General features: G+C 47.2%; 2 protein-coding genes across 4 annotated transcripts; one reads left to right on the top strand and one right to left on the bottom strand.

The window, feature by feature from the left end:
• Nucleotides 1-757: 757 nt before the first annotated feature.
• CDCA8 (cell division cycle associated 8) lies at nucleotides 758-16,351 on the bottom strand. Its single transcript, XM_058553717.1, has 11 exons — nucleotides 16,252-16,351; nucleotides 15,987-16,099; nucleotides 15,719-15,847; nucleotides 14,179-14,219; nucleotides 10,609-10,681; nucleotides 8,649-8,731; nucleotides 7,033-7,097; nucleotides 6,050-6,145; nucleotides 4,405-4,531; nucleotides 3,562-3,648; nucleotides 758-2,168 (listed from the first exon to the last, which is right to left on the bottom strand). Exons 2-11 carry the CDS (start codon nucleotides 16,081-16,083, stop codon nucleotides 2,124-2,126), a joined length of 843 nt encoding a protein of 280 aa, XP_058409700.1. The 5' UTR covers nucleotides 16,084-16,099; nucleotides 16,252-16,351; the 3' UTR covers nucleotides 758-2,123.
• A 164-nt stretch (nucleotides 16,352-16,515) lies between these two features.
• Nucleotides 16,516-23,275, top strand: AIRIM (AFG2 interacting ribosome maturation factor). 3 transcript variants are annotated; one of them, XM_058553722.1, is made up of 5 exons: nucleotides 16,516-16,812; nucleotides 17,011-17,288; nucleotides 19,344-19,523; nucleotides 21,723-21,845; nucleotides 22,009-23,275. In XM_058553722.1, the coding sequence occupies exons 2-4, from the start codon at nucleotides 17,014-17,016 to the stop codon at nucleotides 21,823-21,825; spliced, it is 558 nt and encodes a 185-aa protein (XP_058409705.1). In that variant the 5' UTR covers nucleotides 16,516-16,812; nucleotides 17,011-17,013; the 3' UTR covers nucleotides 21,826-21,845; nucleotides 22,009-23,275. The 3 variants fall into 3 exon arrangements, with proteins under 3 accessions (XP_058409705.1, XP_058409704.1, XP_058409702.1); XM_058553719.1 differs by having other exon boundaries at nucleotides 16,517-16,812; nucleotides 21,727-21,845; XM_058553721.1 differs by having other exon boundaries at nucleotides 21,723-23,275.
• The last annotated feature ends 2,146 nt before the right edge of the window (nucleotides 23,276-25,421 follow it).

Genomic DNA, 25,421 nt, shown 5'->3' with positions numbered 1-25,421 from the left:
TCGTCTCGTGACTGGCATTTATTAGGCCCCTGCCACATACTGCGCATTTCCTACAACTGGGTTCATTCAGGCAGGGGTGCAGACGGAGTGACAGAGGGCGAGGGGGGGCTCTGGGTCAAGGATGTTGGATCCTGAGTGTTCCCTTCATGTCAGGCTCTTCTCCACACACCAGCCGATGAAGGAAAAGAGAGAGGCCTCACGTGTGGTGACTTTGTGACTTGAAACGAGTAACCTTTATTCCAAACGTCGTCACTGACCAAAGGGTCCTTCCCCATAAACTGTCACTGCCAGTGACCTAGCTAAAGAATGACCCATTTATCTTCTCTTCCACCATGAGTTCCATGTTGATCATGTTCAGTGTACAAAGAATTCTAGGAAGGCAGATCTGCCAGATCTTCCTGGAACTCTGGGAAGCGAGAAGCACGATCACGGACTCACCCCTGCACCTGCTCTGTTCCTGGCCAACGAGGCTTGACTGCACAGTAAACTACAGATACCCTAGACTTTGTCCTCCCAGATGTGAATTTCTAGCTCATGGAGCGAAGGTGTTGGGGGAAAATTTCTAGGGGTAGGTTACCTATGCTTTGAATCTTGGGGTGAGGGCCCCCTCTTCAGATATGAGAGAGTCTGCCTGAAGTCAAGGTTTTCGCATCTTCTGAGGAAAGTCGCCATTCAAAGACCCCACTCCAATCGCTTCAGCTCCAAAGCTGCCTCTAGTCCAGGCAGGACAGCTTGGAGGTGACAGGAAGGCTGAATATTGATTAAAAACAAATAAAGCCAAAATTTATTGAAAACAGGTACCTTTCAGTAGCTCTGATTAAAATAAATCAGCTTATAGATACCATTACTCAGGAAAACAATATGTACAAAAGTCTTAGGAAAGGGAGAATAAAACAACGTGAAAAGAATACGTCTTGAACAGGACTGAATCACTAGAATGGTCATGTAGCAAAATAACACACAGTACAACCAAGAGTCACACGTGAGAGCACTGCGCGCCCTCGAGTGTGGGGTAGGACCTCTCAGTCCCATGGTCTGGGACCACATTGCATGATTCTTGGAGCAGAGGCGCTGGCTGGAGCACTGAGTGCTACTCCAAATAACTAGTACGTGCTGAGGATAAATGGAATGGAATGAGGCCACCAGTCAAGTTATACCCGCGCCCTCCCACTCCCTCAATAAACCCCAGGAAAGAGAAGTGCTCTCTGCAAAGTCTATAGACCTGGCAGGGACCAGTGGACCACGGAGAGCTGAGAGATGGTTCTTCTGCAGTCAATCACATAAAAACCCTAGACTAAGCTAAGCCCTATAATTCCCTTATCCAAATTCCCACTAACCAGAGAGGTAGAGGAACAAGACATGGAAGCTGCCTCTAAACTAATTTTTGGTCGTCGGTAAACAGGGATAAATACAAAACACTGTTCCACAAGTCAGCTTGAAAAAAATGATTGGGCATAGCAGGTGTAAGATTCCAAAGCCCCATTTAGTACCCACCACAGGAGAAAGAGGGGATGGGCGTGGGAGGGAGAGAGGTGTTCTGCTGTGGTCACTGCCGCGACACGTCCTGTTCTGCTGTCCTGGCCCCATGTGTACAGTTCCTCTCAGCTTTCTGGATCTGCTCTCTCATGGCCAAGAGCTCTCACTTCTGAGTCTAAACCTCCCAGCCTCAAGCAGACACAGAACGGAAATGCCAGATGCAGAGGGTTCTCTGGTGAGGGTGAGTAGGCGGTCTTCCTGAGAACATGAGCTGCTTTCACGCCACCTCCACTGGAGTTAGGGCACGGCAAAGAGGAGGCTGAGTTACAGGAGGCAGAAGGAGGCAGCTCTGAGAGCAGGAAGGAGAATTCAGCCGGGAGAATGACAGGAAGTTTTGACTGCATGGACGCAGCAGGCAGTGTCTTTGTCACCTGGGTTGGGAAGTGTGAATAACATGGCTTTCTCTAACTGATGGGGGAACAGTGTGTCTCCTCGCTTCCCAAATTCTCCAAGAGGGACACCACTCCCTGCTCTGGAACTTCACACTCAAACAAACAATAAGGCTGAAGGGAAGAGGTGTCTTCAGGGTCCCAGAAGTGCCCATTGAAGGTCCATCCTGTCAAGTTTAGCTTCTTGGAAGAGCAGCCTCACTTGTGAGTCCGTATGCTGCTGCAGATTTGGGCAAGACGGCTCTAAAAAGAAAAGGAGACAGGTCATTTAGAGAAGATGACACTGAGCACACTGCTCAGTGAGCCACTTACTAGTCTACTCAGGTAGCACTGGATTTGGGGTCACGCAGGTCTGAGTGAATCTCAGCCCTCCATTCTCTGTAGTCACGCACCACTAACGATGTTTCGGTCAATCACAGACCATATATATGACAGCCGTCCCATAAGATTAAGATTGGATTAGTACCATACAGCCCAGGTGTGTAGTAGGCTGTACCATCTAGGTTTGTGGAAGTACACTCTATGATATTCGCATAACAACGAAATAGACTAACAACGCATGTTTCAGAACATATCCTCGTGGTTAAGCGACGTGTGACTATACTTGTATCACAAACTAATTAATTAACCTTTCTGAATCTCCATTTCTCATCTGAACAAAGGAGTAAAATAACATCTCAAATGAGACATGAAGGTATAATTTGGGAACAGTAATGCTTAGGTCCAACTAGACGATGAGTATCACCAGATTTGGGTGGCTAGGTGTATGTGTGACCTTGGCACTGGGCCTATGTTCAGCCAGATGTGTTTGGGAAAGCAGCTCCATCCCTGTCCCGTTCCTTAGTTGTAGCCTTCACAGACCCCCCGGAAGGGTGGGCCTAGGGCAGCCATGTTTGCACTAAGTGCTCCCATCTACCACTCCAAGACCATGCTGACTGGACCAGGGAGGCCCATCTGAGCCAAGTAAATTCTTCCTCTTGAGAATTTAAACAAAGACAAGAAACTGGACGGTCAGTGTTCGACACTGGCGCAATCAGGTTCGAGTTGGAAATGTGGCTGCCCAAAGCCACACACAAACCAATGTCATGAGAGTGCAGGACCAAGAGCCTTGTGAAGGTTATCTGCGGAGAGGGAGGGAGAAAGGAAGAAGTCCAAGAGAAATGAGTGCACAGGCCCCAAGACAGAGAGATGCTGAAGGAGCTGGCGCACCACAGTGGAGCTCCACAAACTCCTGTCGCTGATGGTCCCGCCACCCTGGGGGCCTGGCTATTAGCACTTTCTTTGATTCCTTGTAACAAGCCCCTCCCCCATTCCCAAACTACTGTGAGGAAGCTTCAGTTCCTGGCAGTCAGTCGTGCCCTGACACATTGGTACCCACTGCCTGAACGAGGCAGAATTGGATTCTGTTGTGGAACTTCTGTGGCACACACTCTGGGACGGACTGAAACTCAACATCAATTTAGGAACAGAATTGCTGCTAGGTAAGCAGGATAACAGTCAAATCCTTTGGGGGAAAGAAGGCAACACAACTGTAAGTATAAAGCATGAGCCCAGACCCAAAAGATAATCCTACGTACAGCTAAGCCAAGAAAGCTATTGGAGGCGCCCTGAGTGTGGAGATGAATATGAGACTTACGGAGAGCTTCTTAATGTTTCCCAAGGCCTCTGGGTCCAGTTGTGCGATATCGACCTTCTGCAAGTCACTGGCCAATAATCGCATGCTCTGTGTGGAGGGGAGAGTGGGTTAAATTGGCATGGCCCTTAGGGCAGGAACCTCCATCCAGCACCCCAGTGTGTCCCAAGCGTCCTCCTGATATCCTGCACTTGGTAGGGGAAGTGGCAAGGCAAGTAGGAGGGTGTTAGCCCTAAGGAGACAATGACATCAGTGCTTTGGCTGGATCACCTGGGGAACAAGGGGCGTGTACCTTAGCTTAGAAATGCCCTGAAGACCACATCTGGGATAAACCATCCTTCCTTCCCCAGGGCTGAGGTCAGCAACGTGCTCTACTCAGCCCAGAGAACCTGGGCTCAGCTGGCTTCAGAACCCCTCCAAGTTATACAAAGTGGAAGACGCAGCTCACGCTCCCCCTTCTAGACTAAGCACACAGTGCCCTCCTCTGCACTCTCTTTAATATCTCTATTACTGCACACATCACATGATATTATAGTTCATCGTGAACCTCTCTTGAGTACCAAATTACTTCTCAAGAGCAGGAACCATGTCTTCTACATCTGGGACCTCCTACAAGATGAGTGGGCAAAGTCAGCTGATGAACAAATGGAACCCAGACCTGGGCAAGGATGTTCCCAGTCTGGGCCTCTAACCTGGGAGAGGACTGGGTTCTGAGTCCTACAGAAGTGTGGAAAACAGGATCCAAAACCAAAAGGACTTTTGGGGAGAGAAGTGAGTAATGGACCAGGGAAAGGAAACGCTGACTGAGCAGCACACTGTGGCCTGGCTTCCCCCTGAAACACTCACCTCTCCGCCTCCCACTGGCACAGTGAGGAAGATCTCTTTGCTGTCGGCGAGAGGGCTACCATTCACCGAGATATTGTAAATCCGCTCTCTGGCTGCTGGAGTACGTAGGCCTGGGGTCTTGAAGACCCTATAAAGTGGGAAAATCTTTGTAAAGATGGCTTGGCAGACTGGATGACACCAGGCGCTATGAGCCCTTCCAACCCCCATCTGGCCTCAAGCTGCAGTTTTCAAACCACACATTTCTAAGAAGGCATGTTCTAAATTTAGGGGAAAAAAAATTTAAGCAGTAATGACTAAACACAGCTGGAGAAAGGAGGTTGTAATTATCAAACACACATCAAGCAAGAGTCAATTCTTATCCATGTAAATTTTAGGTCCAAAGCTCCATATGGATGCCAGTCATCCATCCATCCACCCATCCATCCATCCACCATCCATCCTTCCCACCATCCACAAAGCCAGAAATAAACTATGGTTAATGTATTTCCAAGAGTGGCTAAGTGGTTCCATCAAGAGGAATTTTCCAGGGTCACAGGAGGATGATTCAGAGATTACATCATTATATTAATTCCCAAACTTTCTCAAGACAGTTAAAATGCTGCTACCTACTTTCTCCAAGTGTTCTTTGCTATATGCTCATGTGAAAAAACAGTTAAAGAGGAGTGAGATTTAAAAGTAGAAGGTAAGGGCCGGCCCCGTGGCTTATCGGTTAAGTGCGTGCGCTCCGCTACTGGTGGCCTGGGTTCTACTGGCGGCCCGGGTTCGGATCCCGGGCGCGCACCGACGCACCACTTCTCCGGCCATGCTGAGGCCACGTCTCACATACAGCAACTAGAAGGAGGTGCAACTATGACATACAACTATCTACTGGGGCTTTGGGGTGGGGGGCGGGAAGGAGGAGGATTGGCAATAGATGTTAGCTCAGAGCTGGTCTTCCTCAGCAAAAAGAGGGGGATTCGCATGGATGTTAGCTCAGGGCTGATCTTCCTCACACACACAAAAAAATAAATAAAAAATAAAAGTAGAAGGTAAGTCTTCCTCACTCTCCCATCCCACAGATAATCACTCTCAATTCCTTATGCGTCCTTCCAGAAACTTTCTATGTGTATAAAAGCAAGTGGGATCATCTAGTACACACTGCTCTGCAACCTGGTTGGAGATGCTCGTGATCGTGAAGCTCTTCCCGTCAGCACACACAGAGCCCTTCTGTTTAAATGGCTACAAAGCATTCCCTATTGAGGTGACCCGCCCTACAGAAGGGATTAATTTATGCTGCGAGAACATTCTTGTTAATGCTGGTCTCCCAAAAGGCAGTGTCAATTTTCACTTCTACCAAGGGTACAGGAGAGTATCTACCCTTTTAAAAAAAACTTCTGATCAGAATCAGAAAAGACCAAAAGCATCACTAGAGGCCTCCTAGTCATCAGACAATGCCCTCCCCCCTCTCCTCAGATGAAGAGTCATTTTGTTGCTGTAAACAGGTGAGCCTGCACTCAGAGAGGCAAACGCTGGGAAGCCCAGACGGGTCCCCTCCTCTGAGAAGGTTCTAGGCCAAGGAGTCAGGAGGATTTGCTTAAACACCCTTCTCTGACTGATGTCAAATGTTGGGCTCCCAAAAAATCCAAGCGCTGCGCTTGGTACTCACCTGGAGTCAAACCTGGGCGTCAAGCCTGGAGTAGGTTTCACCAGAGATAACTCCAGTCGGCCCACAGCTGGGGTAACAGTGTTATAATGGCTCGACCTACAGGTAAGAAACAGCCATTAGGTGCGCCAACTCGCAGGTCCAATGACCGCAGCAGCAGAGGCAGGTAACACCTGGAGAGTACTGACCATGTCAGATACTGTCCTGATGCCCTCCACACATGAACTCGTGTAACCCTCCAAACAACCCCATGAGAAGCACCACGATTATCTTCACTCGCAGATGCAGAGACTCAGGCATATTGAGTTTAAATAACTTGCCTGGGATCACATAGCCAATTAGGGCAGAGCCAGGACTTTGAACCCAAGCAGTCAGCCTCCAGAATTCTCCAGAATCCAGCTAACAGAACGAAAGGAAGGAGCCAGCCTCTCAACACTCTGCAGGGCCCCAGCTGGAGTCACCACTGCTCAGGGAGGAATGAGAGGAGTCCACTCCTTCACAGCCACATATCCCAGTGACCACTTTCCTAGGCTTGTTGGAGATGCAGCCCCTACTCTCAAATGGTCAGTAGGGTCCAGCAGAATCAGTTCAAGCCCATGGTGATTCTCTGCTTTCAGGACCAGGAGGTACATCTCAAGAAACTAACTATAGGTAGGTGACAGCCACTTTGAGACTGACTACGGGTAGCTCTGCACGTGGACTGTCAGAAAACTAAAGAAAATATGCAGTGCTTTCTATATTTCTGGGCCTCATTCTGTTAGCATTGAAAAAAAAAGTGGGAGAGGATAGAGAAGATGGGCAGAAGAGTTGGAGAAGGTGTTGGGTCAGATCATCCCTCGAGGCCCCTCCAGCTTGGCTACTTAAGGCCTCGATGACTAAGCTCTACTTGCACACGAGCCACAACAGCCCTTTCACCCCCTATTCTGCCACGATGATGTGGCTCTCCAATAAAACCAAACACACGTCTAAACCCGAAAACCTGGTACCTTTTGCTTTTGCCTTTTCCTTGTACAGACTGGGTTCTCTTCTTGGATGGAGGACATCTTTTGACCTAAAGTCACGATCACATGAAACTGAGGTTACAAAATGCCCCACAAAGGGGAAAGGTGAGGGAGGGTAAGAAAAGTAGAGGAGAGGGGCCAGCTCTGGGAAAGAAAACAAACAGTGAACACTGAAGGTCTGCTCACGGAAGTCAGAACATAACTGATCAACTAAGGACTTGCACTGGCTGGGTCTTCAAACAGAGGGTCTTGGCCAAGATTCAAGGTAAATCTCTTTTGAACTGACTGCAGCCTGGATCGTCCACCCGCACCCCCCCCCATAAAGTGCTGCTGGAAGGTCACTAAGGGCACCCCAGGCGCCCAATCCAAGGAACCCTCAGCAGTCCTCACGCCTCCTGAGTCCTCGAGGGTACCTGACAAGAGTCACTCCTCACTCTCTGACAATTCTCTCCTCGTCTTCCAAGATGGACCCACCTTCCTACTTCTCTGGCCGTCCCTCTGCAGTCTGCTCCTCTGCATGAGCTCTGCACGAGCTCCTCTCTCTACTTCCCTCCTAGTGCCCACCCTCAGCCTCCCTCTCTGTGCTCTCCCTGCACAACCTGCCGCCCACGCTGGGACAATCACCTAAAGACCTGGGAGTCTGAGTATCTCGCAATCTCCTCCTCCTCCCTGAGCTCCACGCTAAAATTTCTGTCTAGATTAGACGTCCTGGAAAAGTATTAAACACTCCACCTGTCAAAAAACTGACATATGAATTGCTCTCCTTCACCCGAATCGAGCCCCACTCTTCCTCCTGTGTCCCACGCTCCACGGGACGGCAGTTGTCTAAGCTGGAAACCATTTAGTCATCTCTGGTTTTCTCCTTTCCTCCACCAATCTTGTCCATTCTCCCTTTTAAAACTTCTCTCAAAACCACCCCTTCTCCTTTTATAGGGTCAGTGCCTCAGTTCAAGAATTACAACAGTCTCCTAACTGCTTTGTCCCGTTTTCCTCTCTCCCACTTATCCTGAAGACAGCTGGCCCTCCATCTCCACGGTTCCACAATGTGAGTATGGAGGGCCAAGGGACTTGAGCATCCTTGGATTTCAGTATCCATGGGGGTCCTGGAACCAATCCACCGCAGATACTGAGGGAAGGCTGTACTGTTCTGAAATACCCATCTGGTCATGTCACTTACCATTACCAATCCGATGAAATCAAAATGGCCAAGCTTGGCACACAAGGCCATTCATGATCTAGCCCCAACTCTACCCAGCTTAGCCTCACAGCTCATATCCCAGCCATACCAAACTGCTTCTTGTTCCTTAACTGGACACTCTCATACCTCCTCCGGGAACTCTCTCCCCTTTCTTCTCCAGTAGTGAAACCTCACTCACCTTGAAAGGCCTGGTTGTATCTAATCGGGTAGGTAAGACTCAGCTTCCTCTTCTATGTTCTGTGCACTTTGTACACACTTCTATTATCACTCTGGTTATCAGTAATTTAAGTGGGATCTTCTTTACTAAACCGTGAACTCTGGGAGGGCAACACTGTATTTTCTGTATTTTTGTATTTCCTTGTTTCCTGTCAGGCCCCAGCCCTGAACCGGAGTGCCTACTTACTCTTGCAGTTTGAAGATTCTTATTTTTATTTTCTTCCTCTTCTTCTTCCACTATCATTTCATCCACTTGTATTACCTTCCGTGCTATAAGAAACAGTTTTAACAGCATGACATGTCTCGTGGGAATAAGCTTTCATGCATTCACATTTCTTACAGGAAATAAAACTTATGCAATCTTAGGCTGTATGCAAGAAACAGACCCAATGTAAAGAAGATGACTTTTGTAAAAAGGAGGTGTAGACAAAGGAAACTAATCAGAGTGGTTAAGCCGCCCCATGATGCCTTGTGTGGGCAGCCCAGCCTTCTGACAAGAGTGACTCTAGGGTCAGACAGACTTGAGCTTGAGGCCCGGCCCTATCACTAACCAGGTCACAAGTCTTTCATCGTGGTGCCTCAGTTTCCTCATCTATAAAGGGGAGGAGTCACTTTATAGGGATATTGTGAGATTTGAAATGTGTGCTGCCCAAGAACAGGCTCTTCGTTGTTTCTATTCCTGTATCCCCAACCCTAGAACCGTGCTTGTGTTAATTAACTATGTGTGGAATGAATGAATGTAAAGCCCTTTGGACAGTACTGGACACGTGTTATAATAAGTATTATTATTTATTCTAATAAAATATTATTTATGTCGATAGCTCAAAGAAACTTAGAAAGAACTTTCTTACCATCACAGCTGTGTTTAGTGATGAAAGGTAGAGTGTCTCATTGCTAAATACGTACAGCCAGGAGCTACACACCCTGAGCAGAGACTCCGTAGGGAAAATTCATGCATTTAATCGTGGAGGGAAAAATCAGACTAAACGAGCTTTAAGCTTTTTTTTTTCTGATACATTAAATAAGAATATAAGTTTATTTACCTTTAAAAAAAAAAAATAGCTTACAATGTAGTTGAAGTTCAGTGATCAAAAGGGCACACAAACAATTTCTACCACTGGTTGACACTGGTCCTGGAGTGTTCAGTTCTCAGGGGTGAAATCAGAACCTCCCTCTCCCCAACCAAGTAAGCAAAACTGATGGAACTCAGAAGAGAAACTGATATTACCTAAATGTATAAATAATGCAAAGTGACCCAACACATTGTAAACATGTGGCTGCAGAACTCTAGGAACACCCAAGTCCAGTTACGTCATAACCTCAGGGAGGCAGGACTGGAATGTGACACTAAGACAGTGAAAATCTCATCACACTTTCTTCACGCTACTAGGCAATTGTGATGGAAGGCAAGTTGGAACAAGAACTGGACAGTGTTTCTGGCCCTGCCCAGTGGAGAAGGTGCCCTAGTGGGCAGGCCGGAAATCCAGGCCCTGGGTCAGAGTTGGATACATCGAGCTACCAAAGCTTAATGACAGTGACATCAAGTCCACAACAGAGCTCATCCTGGCCTGATTCCATGCTAATTACAACCCGGCTTCCCCGAAACTTTCCTGTAAGTCAGTTTGTCAGAGTGTGGGGCGCACATGTGAAAGGATTTTACACAGAGGGGTCACTGAATCAAGTGACATGGAATGACGTGCTGAGAAAGCCACCCCTTCTGATCACATCAGGGAGCATCCCGGCTGACATGACCATGTCCTGTCACACCTCTCTAAGTCTTGTATCCTCTCTAACTCAGGGGAGTTGAGCAGGCGACAGCGTTTGGTTTCCAGCACATCTTTTATTCCCTTCCATTCACTCTCACTTTCGCTAACACATCGGTCTTGAAAGTTTGGTTACTTTCAGTCCTGCATACAATTAACTGAATGCAGCGGCCAAAATTAAATTTTTGGATTTACAAGACTGAGGACCAGACATCAGAAGAAAAAGCCTCCACCAATGAGGCCTCCCAAGGCAGCTGGCCTACCATTCTGGGCCTCGGCTTTCTCAGCTAAAAGCCTCCACCAATGAAGCCTCCCAAGGCAGCTGGCCTACCACTCTGGGCCTCGGCTTTCTCAGCTCAACAAGGAGTTGTGAAAGGTACTCACTTTTGGCAGATTTCAGGGGTGTCTGAATAGCTTCTGCTGTTAGTTTGTTTATTTCTGTGATATCCAGGTCAGCCTGTGACAAACATAGCAGAAAACACCAGGCAGATTCCATCAAATATGAGGAACAATATTTTAAGGTTAAAAACATATTATTTGATACATACAAAAGGTTGTTACATTTTAGTTATAACATAGTAAAATGAACTACCATAAACCCACATACAACCCAAGACCTAAAACAGTGCCAATAACTTGCTTCCATGTACTTTTCCCTGTTCTATTTCCTTTTCTCTCCCCCAAAGGTGACCAGTCTCCTAACTCTGTCATTCCCCAGAGACAACCACTATTATTCCACTTGCTTAAAAGAAAATGTCTGTGTATGGTGTGTGTGTGTGTGTGTGTATATATATTTCTTCACAAACTATGTGTGCTTAAACAATATTTTGTTTGGTTTTGTTTCTGACCACTATTTGTGGTTGTAGTCAGTTTGTTTCCACTGCTATATAATATCCTACTGTGTGACTATATCCCATGGATTTGTCCAATCTCCTGTCAACTGTCTTTTGCTGTTACAAACACTGCTACTTTAAACTGTCCTACACTCGTGTCTGATGTGCATGTCCAAGTTATCTCTTGGCTCTATACTTAGGGATAGAGCATTACAGGGTTTTAGGGTGCACAAACATCAGCCTTGATGTTATGCCTCATTGGTTTCCAAAGTGGTTGCACTTGTTTCCATCCCATGGGCAAACAACACAAGTTCCTAATGACCCACATTCTCTACGACAGTTGGTGCTGCGTCAGACTTCTCATTTTCATTCTTTCTTTTCTTTTTGGTTTTTTTTTTTTGGTGACGAAGATCAGACCTGAGCTAACATCCGATGCCAATCCTCCTCTTTTTGCTGAGGAAGATTGGCCCTGGGCTAACATCGTGCCCATCTTCCTCTACTTTATATGGGATGCTGCCACAGCATGGCCCGACAAGTAGTCCATAGGTGCACACCCGGGATCCAAACCTGCGGACCCTCGGGCGACTGCAGTGGAGCACACACACTTAACCGCTACACCACCAGGCCAGCCCCCCTCATTTTCTTTCTTTATTCTTTTTTTTGGTGAGGAAGACTGGCCCCGAGCTAACACCTGTGCCAATCTTCCTCTATTTTGTATGTGGGAGGCCGCCACAGCATGGCTTGATGAGCTGTGTGTAGGTCCACGCCTGGGATCCAAACCCGCAAACCCCAGGCCACTGAAGCAGAGCACGCAAACTTAACCACTACGCCAACGGGCTGGCCCCTCATTTTCTTTTTTTAAGTCTAGAGGGTCAATAAAGTTTTCTATTGTGCTCCTGGGTCCTTCAAAAAGGCTTCCAGTTGCCATTCTAATTAAATTTGTTCCCAGTGGTGACACCTATACGTATGGGAATAGCCAAGGGCAGTCATGATTCGTAGGCCTTTCCTCACAGGGCACAAGAGAGTTGTTACAGACTAGGAATGACCCAGGTTTTACCTCTAGATTAGTAGAGACTACATGAAGTGCTCAGAGAAGGATTCTGAGGCTGTCCAAGCTTAGTAAGAAACAGTGTTGCAATAGATTAGTGATGTCTGAAGTGGCTGATGGAATGGAATGTGGTGGCCAACTTTCTGCCATCTCTAGAAACAACTGGCATGTTTATGAAGGTATCACCGGTGGCAGGCCACTGACCACCCACCGTGCAGAAGAGTTAACAGGCCTGAGACTGACATCCGTAGAAAGGCCTGTTTACATGGCTGGCCCATGGCTGGCATGAGAACTTGCATTGCAGGGTTCCCACCATTCCCTCAGGAGAATGGCTCACTGTGCCTAAGCTTTGTACAAACAACATGGTTTATGCTGAACACCTGCGTTCCTTCTGCAAGTCTGGCATTTTGGTATATGCTAGGCAGAAGATGCCTATGTGACCAGCCCCCAACAAAAACCCTGGGCATTGAGTATCTAATGAGCTTCTCTGGTAGACAACTTTTCACACCTGTTGAATTAAGCGTGTCATGTGTGACTCCACTGGGAGAGGACTCTTGGGAGCCTGAGCCTGGTCTCCTGGACTTTGCCCCACCCACCTTCCCCTTTGCTGATTTGCTTTGTATCCTTTCACTGTAATAAATCATAGCCATGAGTATGACTATACGCTGAGCCCTGGGAGTCCTCCTAGCCAATTACCAATCCTGGAGGGAGTCTTGGAAGCCCTCACATACTTAACAACTAAGAGCTTTTATACCAAAGTATCATTTCTTCCCGGAGTTTTAAATCACATTATCTAACGCTAGAATTCTCTCCACCTGGTGTGATGACACTGGATGTCTCACACTACATTAGAAGCTCTGATCTGTGGTTCTATATGTCTGATTAGTTAAAAAAAAGGGTGGTGCATTAGCTATGATTCATCTCAGAGGTAAGTCTTCTGAAACATTAGATCTGGGTGTGGATGGGGAGACATATTAAAGAAAGACAAAGCAGGGACTAAGAACGTTTTACTAGTTGTTGATTTTATTTCTCAGTTACTGGCCCTCTCTCTCCTACAAGATTCACCCCCAAGCTCTCTAATTTTTTCCTGATTCAACAACTGGCTCCTAAGTACCTTTAACTTCTGACGCTGGTTGGAGATCTGCTATTCAGTGCTACTATGTACCCTTTGTAATTAGATTGCTTCAAACTCTGCGATTCCAAATGATTCTGATCAACTCATAGAAGGATGTAGAGTCTGGATGGATGTAGAGTCTACAGTTCCATCTGTAAATCTGACGAAGGCCATAATCAACTTTCTCCCCAGAAAGATACACAAATACATGTAAACACACACATTGTTCATGTGTGATTTTAGAGAGTTTAGGGTCTCTGTGAAACCCATTTATGGACTAGTTCCCAACACTGTCCAATAGAACTTTCTGCAGGGTAGAAATGCTCTATTGCTGAGCTGTCCAATATGGTAGCCACTAGTCACGCGTGGCTACTGAACATTTGAAATGTAGCTAATGTGTCTGAGGAACTTAACTTTTAATTTTATTACTTTTAATTAATTTAAACAGCTACATGTAGCTGGTGGCTATTGTAATGGACAGTACAGATCTAAACGTGTTATTTTGCTTCCCCATCTTCCTGCCTTCAGTCCTGGTGCTGATGCTGGGAGGAAGGAAGTGAGAGGGGGTGGGGAATCCCGAGAGACTCAAGCAAGAGTACAGCTTCTGTGGTATTGACACGATAAAGCAACAGTCTCTTTGTCACCTAGCAGGCCAAGTCACTGTGTAATGATCCAGGGGCTTAAAGGAACTTGGATTTAAGGCTTTCTACTTCCCCTGCAGAGGTCAGGGCAAAGAGCTGCAAAGAACCTGCCAAAAATAGAACTGCCTTTCTTCATAGGGCTCAAAACTATTCGGTCTTCATGTACTCAGCATTTGACGACTCTAATTTTTCAGCTGACACAAACAGATAGTGTCCCCTGTGGAACCTCTTCCACAGTAAGCACCCACTGGTTGGATTTTGTGACCAGACTAAACTTAAAAACTAACCAACAGTTTAAAAATAAAACAAGTCACTTACTGTTGCTGCCTCTTCCAGGGCCTGCTTGTTTCCTCCAAGAGCTTTAAAAAGAACATTTTGTTTAGTTACTATCAGATCTTAATGACAAATCATCTTCCCTAATACAACCAGTTATCTTTCTAAAACTGGACCAGATTAAGCCCTTGGTCCAACATTCAAGGACCTTCACAATCTAGTCTAATCTTCCTCCAAGCTTGACTCATCCCCTCCACGACCTATCCTGTGTTCCACCACACCAAAGTTCCTGTTATTTCCCAAATGTGCCACCACCTCTCATGACTCAGAGGCCTGGTACTTATGATTTCCTCTGCACCCGACAAACTTCTAATTCATCCTTCAAACTCAGCCCAGACCCCGAACTCTGCCCATTTTGCTATCACAGCAGATTGCTACATGTTGAGTTAGCTGCTCACTCTCGTCATACCCAACAACTACTCAAAGTTGTTTAAGTGTCCACCCCTGCCCTGAACTGAATTCTTTGAGGACAGAGATAATATCCATAGCTTCTTGCAAAAATATGTCATACAGTAGCTATGTGGTAAATGTGTGTTGAATGAAAGGGTCTCTGCAAGATTTAGATGTAGAACAAAAAGTGAGGTTAGGTCCTCCCGCTAGAAATACTCCTAGTATTCTATAATAGTTAAAAACTCAGGTTTCAAAACCAGAATGCCTGCGTTCAGACAGACTGCCCCCAACTGGTTTATGAGACCTTGAGCAAAGTAACCAATCTCTCTGCACCTTAACCTTGTCATCCATAAAATAGGGACAATATTAATAATGAATATGGTCATTATGAGGACAAAATTAGTTAATATATGCAAAACACTTGGTACAATGCCTGTCTGGCATAGGAAGCACTATACAAATGTGCTTACTGACTAATTTTCATTATATAACCTTGTGTGAATTTTTTAAATGATCCTTCTCTACTAACTTGTCAGTTCCTGAGAGTAGGGACGATGTCTGTTTTATTCCTCAGGGCATCCAGCCTTGTTACTGACACACACGCTCAATGAATATTTGTAGAAATGTGTAAACAAGATTACTAAATAAAACAGCGAATCAAAAGAATCATTAAATGTCTACTATTTGAGCAGAACAGGCATTTCTACCCAGGAAAGAGGCTACATGCTGTGTAATTAACAATAAGCAAAACAGAAAAAGGGTAATCCAGCAGAAAGGACAGCCTCTTGCATTTCCCTGGACATTTAACAAGGGGGTGGGGAACAGGCTGGGATTTTTCTCTGGCCAGGAAAACTCTCAGGTCCTTGCACTTCACAATTCGATTTGCCCATTTTTAAATTGGCAATTTCCATAAGATGCAGAAAGCACTGCTTGGGGTTATCCTTCCACCCGAACTCTGGTAGCAAATCAAGTTACTCATTCATTCGTTTTTAAATAGTTGGATAAAATATGTATATTAAAAAAGGGGAGGTGGGGGTGCTGCAGTTTCCTATAGTGATCATGGAAGACCTCACTGGTCACGATAACCACAGAGGGGCTCCAGACCGAGGCCTGGGCACACTCCAGCAGCTCTTACCGAAGTAGTCCAGCCAGTTCATCTCGCGCAGCGCCTTGGGCAGCCGCAGGATCTCGATGTTGTACAGGTTATCCAACTCCTTGAGGAGGTTCTGCCTGTCTGACTGAATTTGCTTGGATCGTATTTGCACTGCGAGAGGGCAGAGCCGACAGGACACGGGTCACCGAGCGGGTCAATGGGGCCTCGAATCCGTGCTGCCTGCGCCCCAACCCGCCAGCGCCCCGCGATCGCCCCCGGTAGCCGCGACGACCAGGGGTCCGCCCCTCACCTTCACGGTCGAAGTCCTTAAGAAAGGAGGCGAGCTTCCGGCTCCGTAGCGAGTTAGTCTTGGCTACTCGATTGCTGCCCTTCCTAGACGGAGCCATGGCGCTTCGGTGGAGGCTGCGGGGAGCGGGGAACCGAGCTAGAAGGGGTCAGCGGCGGAGATGGGGGAGGGAAAGGGGTCGCGAAGTGGCGGGAGAGGGCGGACGGGCGCCCTAGGGGGCTAGAAGGGGGACCCCTGCCCTAGGGGCCAGGACTTAAAAGGCACATACCTGCAGGTCGAGAAACAAGGGCTGAAAAACCTCGCCGCTCCAGCTGAGAGGGAGCGGCTCCGCGGCCAACCGGACGTGCGACCGCCGCCACCAAATTCAAACTGCCACAGGCTGACCAATGAGAAGTCGCCGTCTTGGGAGGGTTCCACAACATCCAATCACAAGGAAGCTCTGTGCTCAGGCAGCCAGTCCACACGTAGGACTACAGCACCCAGAAGGCATTGCGGCTGACGACATATTTTCGCGACTCAGTAGCCGCGTTGGGGCATGCGTAGAGAAGCTGCGGGCGCAAGGTGGTGGCTTTACCGGGTTGTCCGGCTCTGCCTTGCTTCAAGTGTTCTCGCAGGTTTAGGGACAACGACTGGCAGTCTCAAGGAGAGGAGACAGCATTCCTGCTCTGGAAGCACGGGTCCGGCGTGGGAGACCGGGCTTCGGTCCCGGGAATCCGCAGTCTAAAGCAGGAGACTGCCCTAGCCAGGGACGAGCCTCCTCCGTGGGAGAGTCAGGAAACCGTTCCCGAGGTGGGAAACAAGGATCTGCCTCCCGAGAGCCCCTCTAGAGGTAAGACAAGGCCTCGCGCCGGGAGCTCCTGTCGGAAAGGATAGACAGCCCGCCCTACCTGCCAAGATAGAAACCCTGGTGTAGATGGACCTCGCCTGAGAACGGAAATAACTCCCACCCTTGACCCGGTACTTCCCCTACCTACTGGGGACCCTAATGCTGTTGTTTTCTTTCTGGTTTCTTTTTTTCTCCCAACAGAAGATGACTCAAGACCAGCCTTTGCTTGCTGTGCAGGAGGCCCTGAGGAAGTGCTTTCCCGTGGTGGAGGAGCAGCAGGGCCTGTGGCAGAGCACCCTACGGGACTGCCAGCCCCTCCTGGCCTCCCTCAGCAACTTGGCCGAGCAGCTGCAGGCGGCTGAGAACCTGAGATTCGAGGATGTGCCGTCACTTCGAGCCTTCCCAGATTTAAAGGAGCGGCTCAGGCGCAAGCAGCTGGCGGCTGGTGACACTGTCATGGACAAGCTAGGGGAGAGGCTGTAAGAGGCTCGATGGCGCTCTTTCTTGGAGGATGTTTTATAAGTAGCTCGGATCGGTCAGAAGGGTGTTTTTCTTCTTGAGAGCGTGATTTTTGGGGGTGTCTCATCCTTTCCATCTGTTGCTTTGAGACCTCTGTCAAAAAGCCATTTTCTGGCATTTCCGTTTTCAGGCTAGGCATGGCAGTGGTGGACTTAGTAGAAGTTACAAAAGCGGAACAGAAAAGCAATGAAGAAGGCTTATTAACCCTTCTCTATAGTTTTCTTTGGTAAAAAGCAGTGAGGAGGGGCTGGCCTGGTGGCATAGTGGTTAAGTTCAGCGCACTCTGCTGTGGCAGCCCAGGTTTGGGGTTCGTGGGTTCGGATCCCAGGTATGGACCTATACCACTCATCAAGCCAGGCTGTGGCAGCGACCCACATACAAAGTAGAGGAAGATTGGCACAGATGTTGGCTCAGGGCCAATCTTCCTCACCAGTGCTCCTCCTCCAAAAAAAAAGAGCAATGAGAGCTATACTGGAAACAGTAGGTGCTAGAGCTAACGGTTTTATAAGCATTATCTCATAAAATCTTTTCGGCACCTGTGTGACTTAACTTCACTTAATACTGTTTTGCAGGCGAGGAAAAAGGCTCAGGCAGATTGCCTGTGGTCGCACAGCTAGTAAATAGTAAAGCTGGGACTCCAACCGAAATGTGCCTGACACCAAGGCTGGAGCTCGTAACCACCACTTTGTTCTGTGGTACACTGATGTCTCTCTTCCTGGGAGTGGCACATCTCTAAGCTCTTCTTATGCCTGATGTTAGACCGTCTATCTTAGAGTCCTAGGTAATTGAGGATAGAGAAGAGCCAGAGCACATATGGCTTTCCTTGACCAGAACAAAACAAGGTTCTAGTGTATAGAGTTTGTGCCATAGACTGATAGGAAACCGTCTGTCAAAGATGAGGACCTTCTTTGTATTCACTTGTACAAAATATATTAAGCCCCTGTGGGATGCCAGGCACAGGGTCCTGGGAATACAATGAACCAGACGTATTCCTTAGCTGAGTGGAAGAGATAGACAGTCACTCAATTAAGTTATGTTGTGGTACGTTCGAAAAATCGTGAACTTTTATTTCAATTGATTACATATTTGTGTGTGGGTATTGGGCTGTTATTGTAAGTCTATTTTTTAATCGTGAGTCAAGGTCAAACATATTTGAAAGCCACAATTCTAGGCTAGGGAATGCCTTGCCCTTTGGGAAGTTGTAGCCTTCATCTTGGTGGCTGGGCCCCTTGGAGTCACCAATGGAAAAATAACAATATTTACCATAGGCTAGGCACTCCCTCAAGCGCTTCATAATAATCCTTTTCATTCATTCCTTCATTGAATAAGTGTTTGTTGTTTTGTGACCCAGTCCCGATGTTCTAGGTACCTTAGGTTGTGCAGTGAGCACAACACAACATTTTTATACATGATTGAGAATAAGTGACTTTCTTAAGATCCATAGTAGTCTCTGTGCATCCAGAGCCCAGACTTTACCGTTCAAGAATTTACTAGCGTGTGAACAGTGCTGGTTGGTTGCCTTGGTTTCCTCTTGCTTATTGCCTTTCACATACGGGGCATGGGACTGTGGGTGAGCATTTGCTCTCTTCATGTGGTTTTATGGCAGCCCCGGAAAGGCCCCTTGGTCTTTACTTTCTTTAGCAACTGGGCTTATCATACAGTTTTGAGAGCCATGTAACTTCTTCAGCCTCTCTATCTTTAAGTCAATTCTTAATTTTTGAGCCACCCCTACCTCCAAGGCACCATCACTAATCTTAGACCAGTTGGTCTCGTTTGGAGGCAGTTTTGTGGGTTGGGACGTTTGGCAATATGTAGAGACATTATTGATTGTCACAACTTGGGGAAGGTAGAGCTGTGGTTTGCTCCTGTCATCTAGTGGGCGGAGGCCAGGGATGCTGCTAAACATCCTACAATGTGGAGAGCAGCCCTTCACCACAAAGAATCACCTGGTCCAGAATGTCAGTGTGCCAAGGCCTTCCTCATGGTGTTGCCTAATACCAGACGTTTTCCCCCAGAGCTGCCCTCCTCAAGGTGCGAGACACAGTCAGCAGCCACGTGGAACGCGTGCTTCAGATCTATGTGCAGCGTGCAGACGCGATCGGCATTGATGCCGCCCTGCAGGCCTCCGTTGTGAGCCCCTCTGTGGCCGACATGTTGGAATGGTTGCAGGATATTGAGAGACATTATCGACATTCGTATCCTTTGCACATGTTTCAGGTAGTGTTCAGAGTTGTTCCAGGAAGGCTTTTTAGTTTCAGTTTCCACAAGATTACAAAACTATATGGTGTGGGTCAGTTCTCTTTGATTCCTGATCTTGGATTCTTCCTGCATTCCTTCGTCCAGTCATTCCTCAAATCATTTATTGAGTGACTACCTTCCAGGCATTGTTCCAGGTGCTGGGAGATAGGCATTCCAAAGGGAAAGTGTATGGAACGTCAAATGGTGATAAGTGCTATAGAGAAAAATAAAGTGGGGAAGGTGAGGGATGAGGCTGGGGTTGTGATTTTAAATAGGGTGCTCAGGGCAGGCCTCACTGAGAAAGTGACGTTTGAGAAAGGACCTGAAAAGGACGAGGGAGGGAGGCATGTGGATATTTGGAGGAAGAGTGTTCCAGGCAGAAGAAACATCAAGTGCAAAGGCCCTGAGGTGGAGCATGCCCTAGGTTCAGGAAATAGCAAGAAGGCCAGTGGGTAGAGCAGGGTGAGGAGTGGGAGCCTAACGAGATGAGGTCAGAGAGATGGGGTGGGACCTCGTAGGGCCTCGAAGCTCTTTGAAAGGACTTTGGCTTTTACTCTGAGTGAGATGGAAAGCTGTTGGAAGGTTTGTGGGTTTTTTTGTATTTTTTTTTTGTGAGGAAGATCAGCCCTGAGCTAACATCCATGCCAATCCTCCTCTTTTTGCTGAGGAAGACTGGCCCTGGGCCAACATCTGTGCCCATCTTCCTCCACTTTATATGGGACGCAGCCACAGCATGGCCCGACAAGCGGTGCATCAGTGCGCGCCCGGGATCTGAATCTGGACTGCCAGCAGTGGAGCGCACGCACTTAACCGCTACGCCACGGGGCCAGCCCCTGTTGGAAGGTTTTAAGTAGAGGAATAACATAATCAAAACCACGTTTTTAACAGTATCACCCTGGCTGTGTTCTGAGGAAAGACTTGGGGTGGTGGGGGCAAGGATGGAGGCGGCAAGAGCAGTTGGTTAGAGTTCTGGCCTTTTTCTCTCTATTTTCGCCTGATACCCGCATCTACCCTCTGGCTTAAGTTTCTACTTCATTTGAGTAACTCCCAAATCCAACCTTTATTCTTGTCTCTAGTCCTGATTTTCAGTTTCCTGCAGCTGCCTCTAACTGGATTGCCCACAGAACTGCAAACTCAGATTTAACCTTGAGCTTCTCCATCTGGCCCTCACATTCCACTCCCTTTCCCTCAGTGGTAGGATCTTGCCTGTCTAGGCACCCAGTCTGGAAACTTAAGCAGCATCTTCCCCCTTTTCCTGTTTTCTCTTTTAATTGCAGCAGCAGCAGTGGTGGTGGTGGGTACAACAGTGTGCGCAGTCAGAGCAGGAGGTGCGCTAACGTTACTGAGCACTTACGTGCCAGCTGCTGTTCTAAGAATATTTGCACAGTCACTTGTCAGCTTCTTTGATTCTGTTTCTCTGGCGCTTCTTGTATTTTCTTCTCTATCCCCACTGCCTCTTCCGTAGTTTCTTACCTCTCACTGGGACCCGTGACCCCACGCAGCGTCTTGCCAGGCTTCTCTGCCTCTAGGTTCTTTCCCTCTGAGCCGTCCCAGCTGGTGACCTCACTCCGTAGGTCTTCAGGAGGTCTGGTGCTGAGCCTGTTACCTGTAGAGGAGTTTGCACTAGCTTCTGTTCCAGGAGGGTAGAGCGCAGAATCCCCACGCTGGTCTTCAGTGCTCTTTGTGTTCTGGCTCCGCCTGCCTCCTCAGCCAGCTTTCCTGCTACTCTGCACTGTCCCCTGCCAGCCAGAGTGGATGATTTACTTGTCTCTGAATCCTTCCATGCTTCCCGCTTCTGTACCTTTGCTTATGCTTTTCCTCTCAGCTGGAACCTTCGTGCTACCCTCCAGGCTGGATGTGTTCGTCCTCTGAACTTCCACTGAGTTTTATCTTTCAAGTCACTTAGATTCTTTCTTTTTAGTTTCTGGTTTTTTCCTCACCGTGGTGAGGTGGCAGGGCAGTGTTTCCTTCCTTGGTCCTGTCGCACAGAGCTGTGTGAGTACAGAGGTGCTCAGTAAAGATGTGTAGCACAGGCGGACCCTGCCCACTGGGTAAAACTAATGATAGCTGCATGTTCACAGTCCCCTAGAGCTCTCTCCAGGGTATTTTTTTGCTTCAATGTTTCATTTTCTTTTGGAGCAGTCCTTAACTTCCAGGAAGGTACCTGAAGAGGAAGTACCTCCTGTCCTCGATCCAGTGGGGGGACTTGGCAAACATCCAGGCTTTGCCCAAGGCCTGGGACCGAATTTCGGAAGATGAACACCAAGACCTTGTACGGGGTATGGTTTTTGTTTATTCCCTCATGTCTCCTCTCCTCCTTTGTTTCCCTTCTTGGGAAGCATTATAGAGATGCTCTCGCAGTACCTCTGAATCGGTTATAAATCTGATGTTTTGCGTTCTTGGGAGAGGTGGCATGCCACAGTTGTTCTCTTCCTGTTCCAGATGTCCTGTTGCATGTTTCCTTCTTCCTGGAAGAGTAAGGAAGCTGTGTGTTTATGTGTAGACGAAGGGGATGCAGTTGAAGACCGGCATTGCTGCAGTCTGGTATTTCTAAAGAAGTGTCAGTATTGCACCTGACATATTGGAAAAACCAATGGCTGGAGCCTAAGGACTGGCTCTTGGGAGGGTTGTGCTAGATGTTTCTGTTGGGGCTTCTCCTGGCCAGGTCATGGCTGAGGGTGCATGGACCACCCCTTGCCCTTTCCTAAGGCTCAGGGGAGTGGAAGGAGGCAGGGAGAATGCAGGAAAGGCACTGCAGAAGAACACCTGGCGTGGAAGCAACAGCCACAGAGGTTGTAGACAAGGAAAGGACGGGGTAGAGAGTGGCACTGCTCGCCATCATCTGAGCCTGGTTGACACCAGGTCCTGGTTTCCTGTGTTTGTGTCAATACCTGAATCCTTGATGAAAGAGAAAGGGGCTTTGATGATTTAAAGAAATAAGGGTGATGGTGGTGGAAAACAGTAATGGTTTTCTGTTTGCAGTAACTCCTTATGGTCAGAAGATGTCAGTTTCCAGAGCCTACCACCAGGGGGCGGTGGTGCAGCATGAATTATTCTGAACGCCTTGTCTTTGAGGGTTTCCCTATTGCTCTTCCTGTCTGAGAGGCAGTAACTAGGTATAGTGGGACTCCTAAAATGACAAGGTTTTTTTGACCAAAGCTGGCAACTGACTTGCCACATTCCTCTCATCTTGGAGTAGCTGTCTGTGTGGGAGAGCACCAGCCCAGAGTCAGGCGATTAGGATTGCGTTTCTGAGGTCCAGCGCCTTCGTCTGTGAAATGGTCGTGGTACTTCCAGACCTGTCACCTTCCTGGGCTCTTGTGAGAATCTGGGTCATTAGATGTAAAGGGGCTTAATAAAGAGTATAGATGTTTTTCAAAATGAAAATGAGTTTTTCTTACTACCAAAGTGATATGTGGTTTTTAAAAAATCATAGGAAAATTGTAGAAAAAACTTAAAATGTAGAAAAATATAAAACAGACTCCACCAGAGATATTTTGATATGTATCCTTTTAGTGTCCATATTCACAAATTAAAAAATATATATATGGTATCATTCATACATAGTTATTTAAATTGTTTTTTGTTTTTGTTTTTTTGTGAGGAAGATCAGCCCTGAGCTAACATCCGTGCTAATCCTCCTCTTTTTGCTGAGGAAGACCGGCTCTGAGCTAACATCCATTGCCAATCCTCCTCCTTTTTTTTTTTTCCCCAAAGCCCCCCAGTAGATAGTTGTACGTCATAGTTGCACATCCTTCTAGTTGCTATATGTGGGACGCGGCCTCAGCATGGCCGGAGAAGCGGTGAGTCGGTGCATGCCTGGGATCCAAACCCGGGCTGCCAGTAGCGGAGCGCACGCACTTAACCGCCAAGCCATGGGGCTGGCCCCTAAATTGTTTTTTTTTTTTTTTTTTTTTTTTTTTTTATAATTTTTATTTATTTATTTATTTTTTCCCCCAAAGCCCCAGTAGATAGTTGTATGTCATAGCTGCACATCCTTCTTAGTTGCTGTATGTGGGACATGGCCTCAGCATGGCCCGAGAAGCCGCAGGTCGATGCGCGCCTGGGATCCGAACCCAGGCCGCCAGTAGCGGAGCGCGAGCACTTAACCGCTAAGCCACGGGGCCGGCCCCCTAAATTGTTTTTTTTTTAAAAAAAAAGTAATATAGTTTGGCCATCTTTTCATATCTGTAAATGTAGCACAACACAATTGTATACCATTATATACCATTTTATGAATGTATTATATCTTACATTTTACATGTATTTTTCCAAATTTTCATGGTTTTTATACCTGTAAAGATAATACATTCTGATTGTGAAAAATTGGAAGTATTACAGAAAATGAAAATGCGCATTGTCCACCTACCAAATAACTGTTTTTAATAATATAGTGTATATTCTTCCAGGAATTTTAGAAATCTATTCTATCACATACATAACAATTGTAAATAAAACTTAAGACATTTGGGTATTATAATGGTCTTATGATGTGCTCTGGAGATAGAGATGAAAGAGAGCCCTAGAAAGGTTTTTCGTTCAACCAGGAAAAGACTTAAACTTTCCTCAATCCTCAGCATGCATATAAATCACTGGTATCTTGTTCAAGTTGAGACTCTGGTTCTGTGGGTCTGGGGTGGGGCCCTAGATGCTGCATTTCTAATGAGGTCCCAAGTGATGCTGATGATCCAAGGGCCAGACTTTGAGCTGAAGAGATTTAAATTGTAATACAATAATAAAAGTGTTGTATTTGAGGTAAAAACAGAATTCTGAGGGAGAATAGAAGTGATAACTAGCTGTTTGTGGGAGTCCTTCACGGTGACAGTGACATCTGAGTGAGGCCCTGAGGCTCCTTTTTCTTGGGCCAGGAGAGGAGTGCGGGGCATTCCCTGTGCGGGGCAGACGGGCCGAGCAGAGGCAGCGTCTGAGAAGGAACAGAAGCCGGCACACGCTGAAAACTTGCTGTGTGCCGGGCGTCGTGGTTGTGGCCGTTACCCCCAGAACTGGCAGCAATGACTAGTGCAGTACAGCAAGTCACTAGTTCATAGAGCGGTGGAGGAGCGGCAGGAAGGGGTCCCTGAGGGTGGACTGCGGCGAGCTTGCAAAGAGCCTGGAAGGTCTGGCTCAAGAGGATGTACTCTGCTCTGTAGATGAGAGGTGCTTGTCTGCGTGTGTGTGTGTGCGTGTGCGTGTGTGTGTGTAATAAAGAGCTGTTTAAACTTCACTCACGGAAACAAGTAATCGTGACTATAAATAGATACAAGTGTGTTTATGGTGCTAAGTAATAACTATTTATCATTTAAGTATAATTGTTTTTACTTTGTTCCTTCTTAGCTTCTGCTATTAAAATGCTATCCTTTTAATTGTTCTTTTTAAATTTCAAATAAATTTGGCTTATTTTTTGAATAAGTGATACATTCACATTCTACAAAATTCACTGTGCGCTGGACTCAACAGATTCACTTCTAATGAATAGAATACTGCAGAAGGGGCAGGATGCCACTTCTAAAACTACGGTATGAACAAAGACTACAGCTTTTGTCTTGGATGCTCTCGCTTACTCTCTTGGTCACTCCCCCTGGGGAAAGGGAGCTGCGATGCTGTGAGGCAGCCCTGTGGAGAGTTCATGTGAGAGGCTGATGCCTGTCAACAATCACAGCGAGCAAGCTTGGGAGCAGAGCCTCTCTCCCCCAGTTGAGCCTTTGGATGAGACTACAGCCCCAGCCAACAGCTTGACTACAGCCTCGTGAGGACCTGAGCCAAAGGCAGCCAGCTAAGCTGTGCCCGGATTCCTGACCCATGTAAACTGAGATAATAAGTATTTGTTCCAACTCATTAAGTTTTGGGGTAATTTG

Source organism: Diceros bicornis, chromosome 13 (assembly GCF_020826845.1).
Source record: "Diceros bicornis minor isolate mBicDic1 chromosome 13, mDicBic1.mat.cur, whole genome shotgun sequence".
Taxonomy (NCBI): Eukaryota; Metazoa; Chordata; class Mammalia; order Perissodactyla; family Rhinocerotidae; genus Diceros; species Diceros bicornis.
Note: the sequence above shows the minus strand (reverse complement) of the source record. Positions and strands in the feature narration are given on the sequence as shown.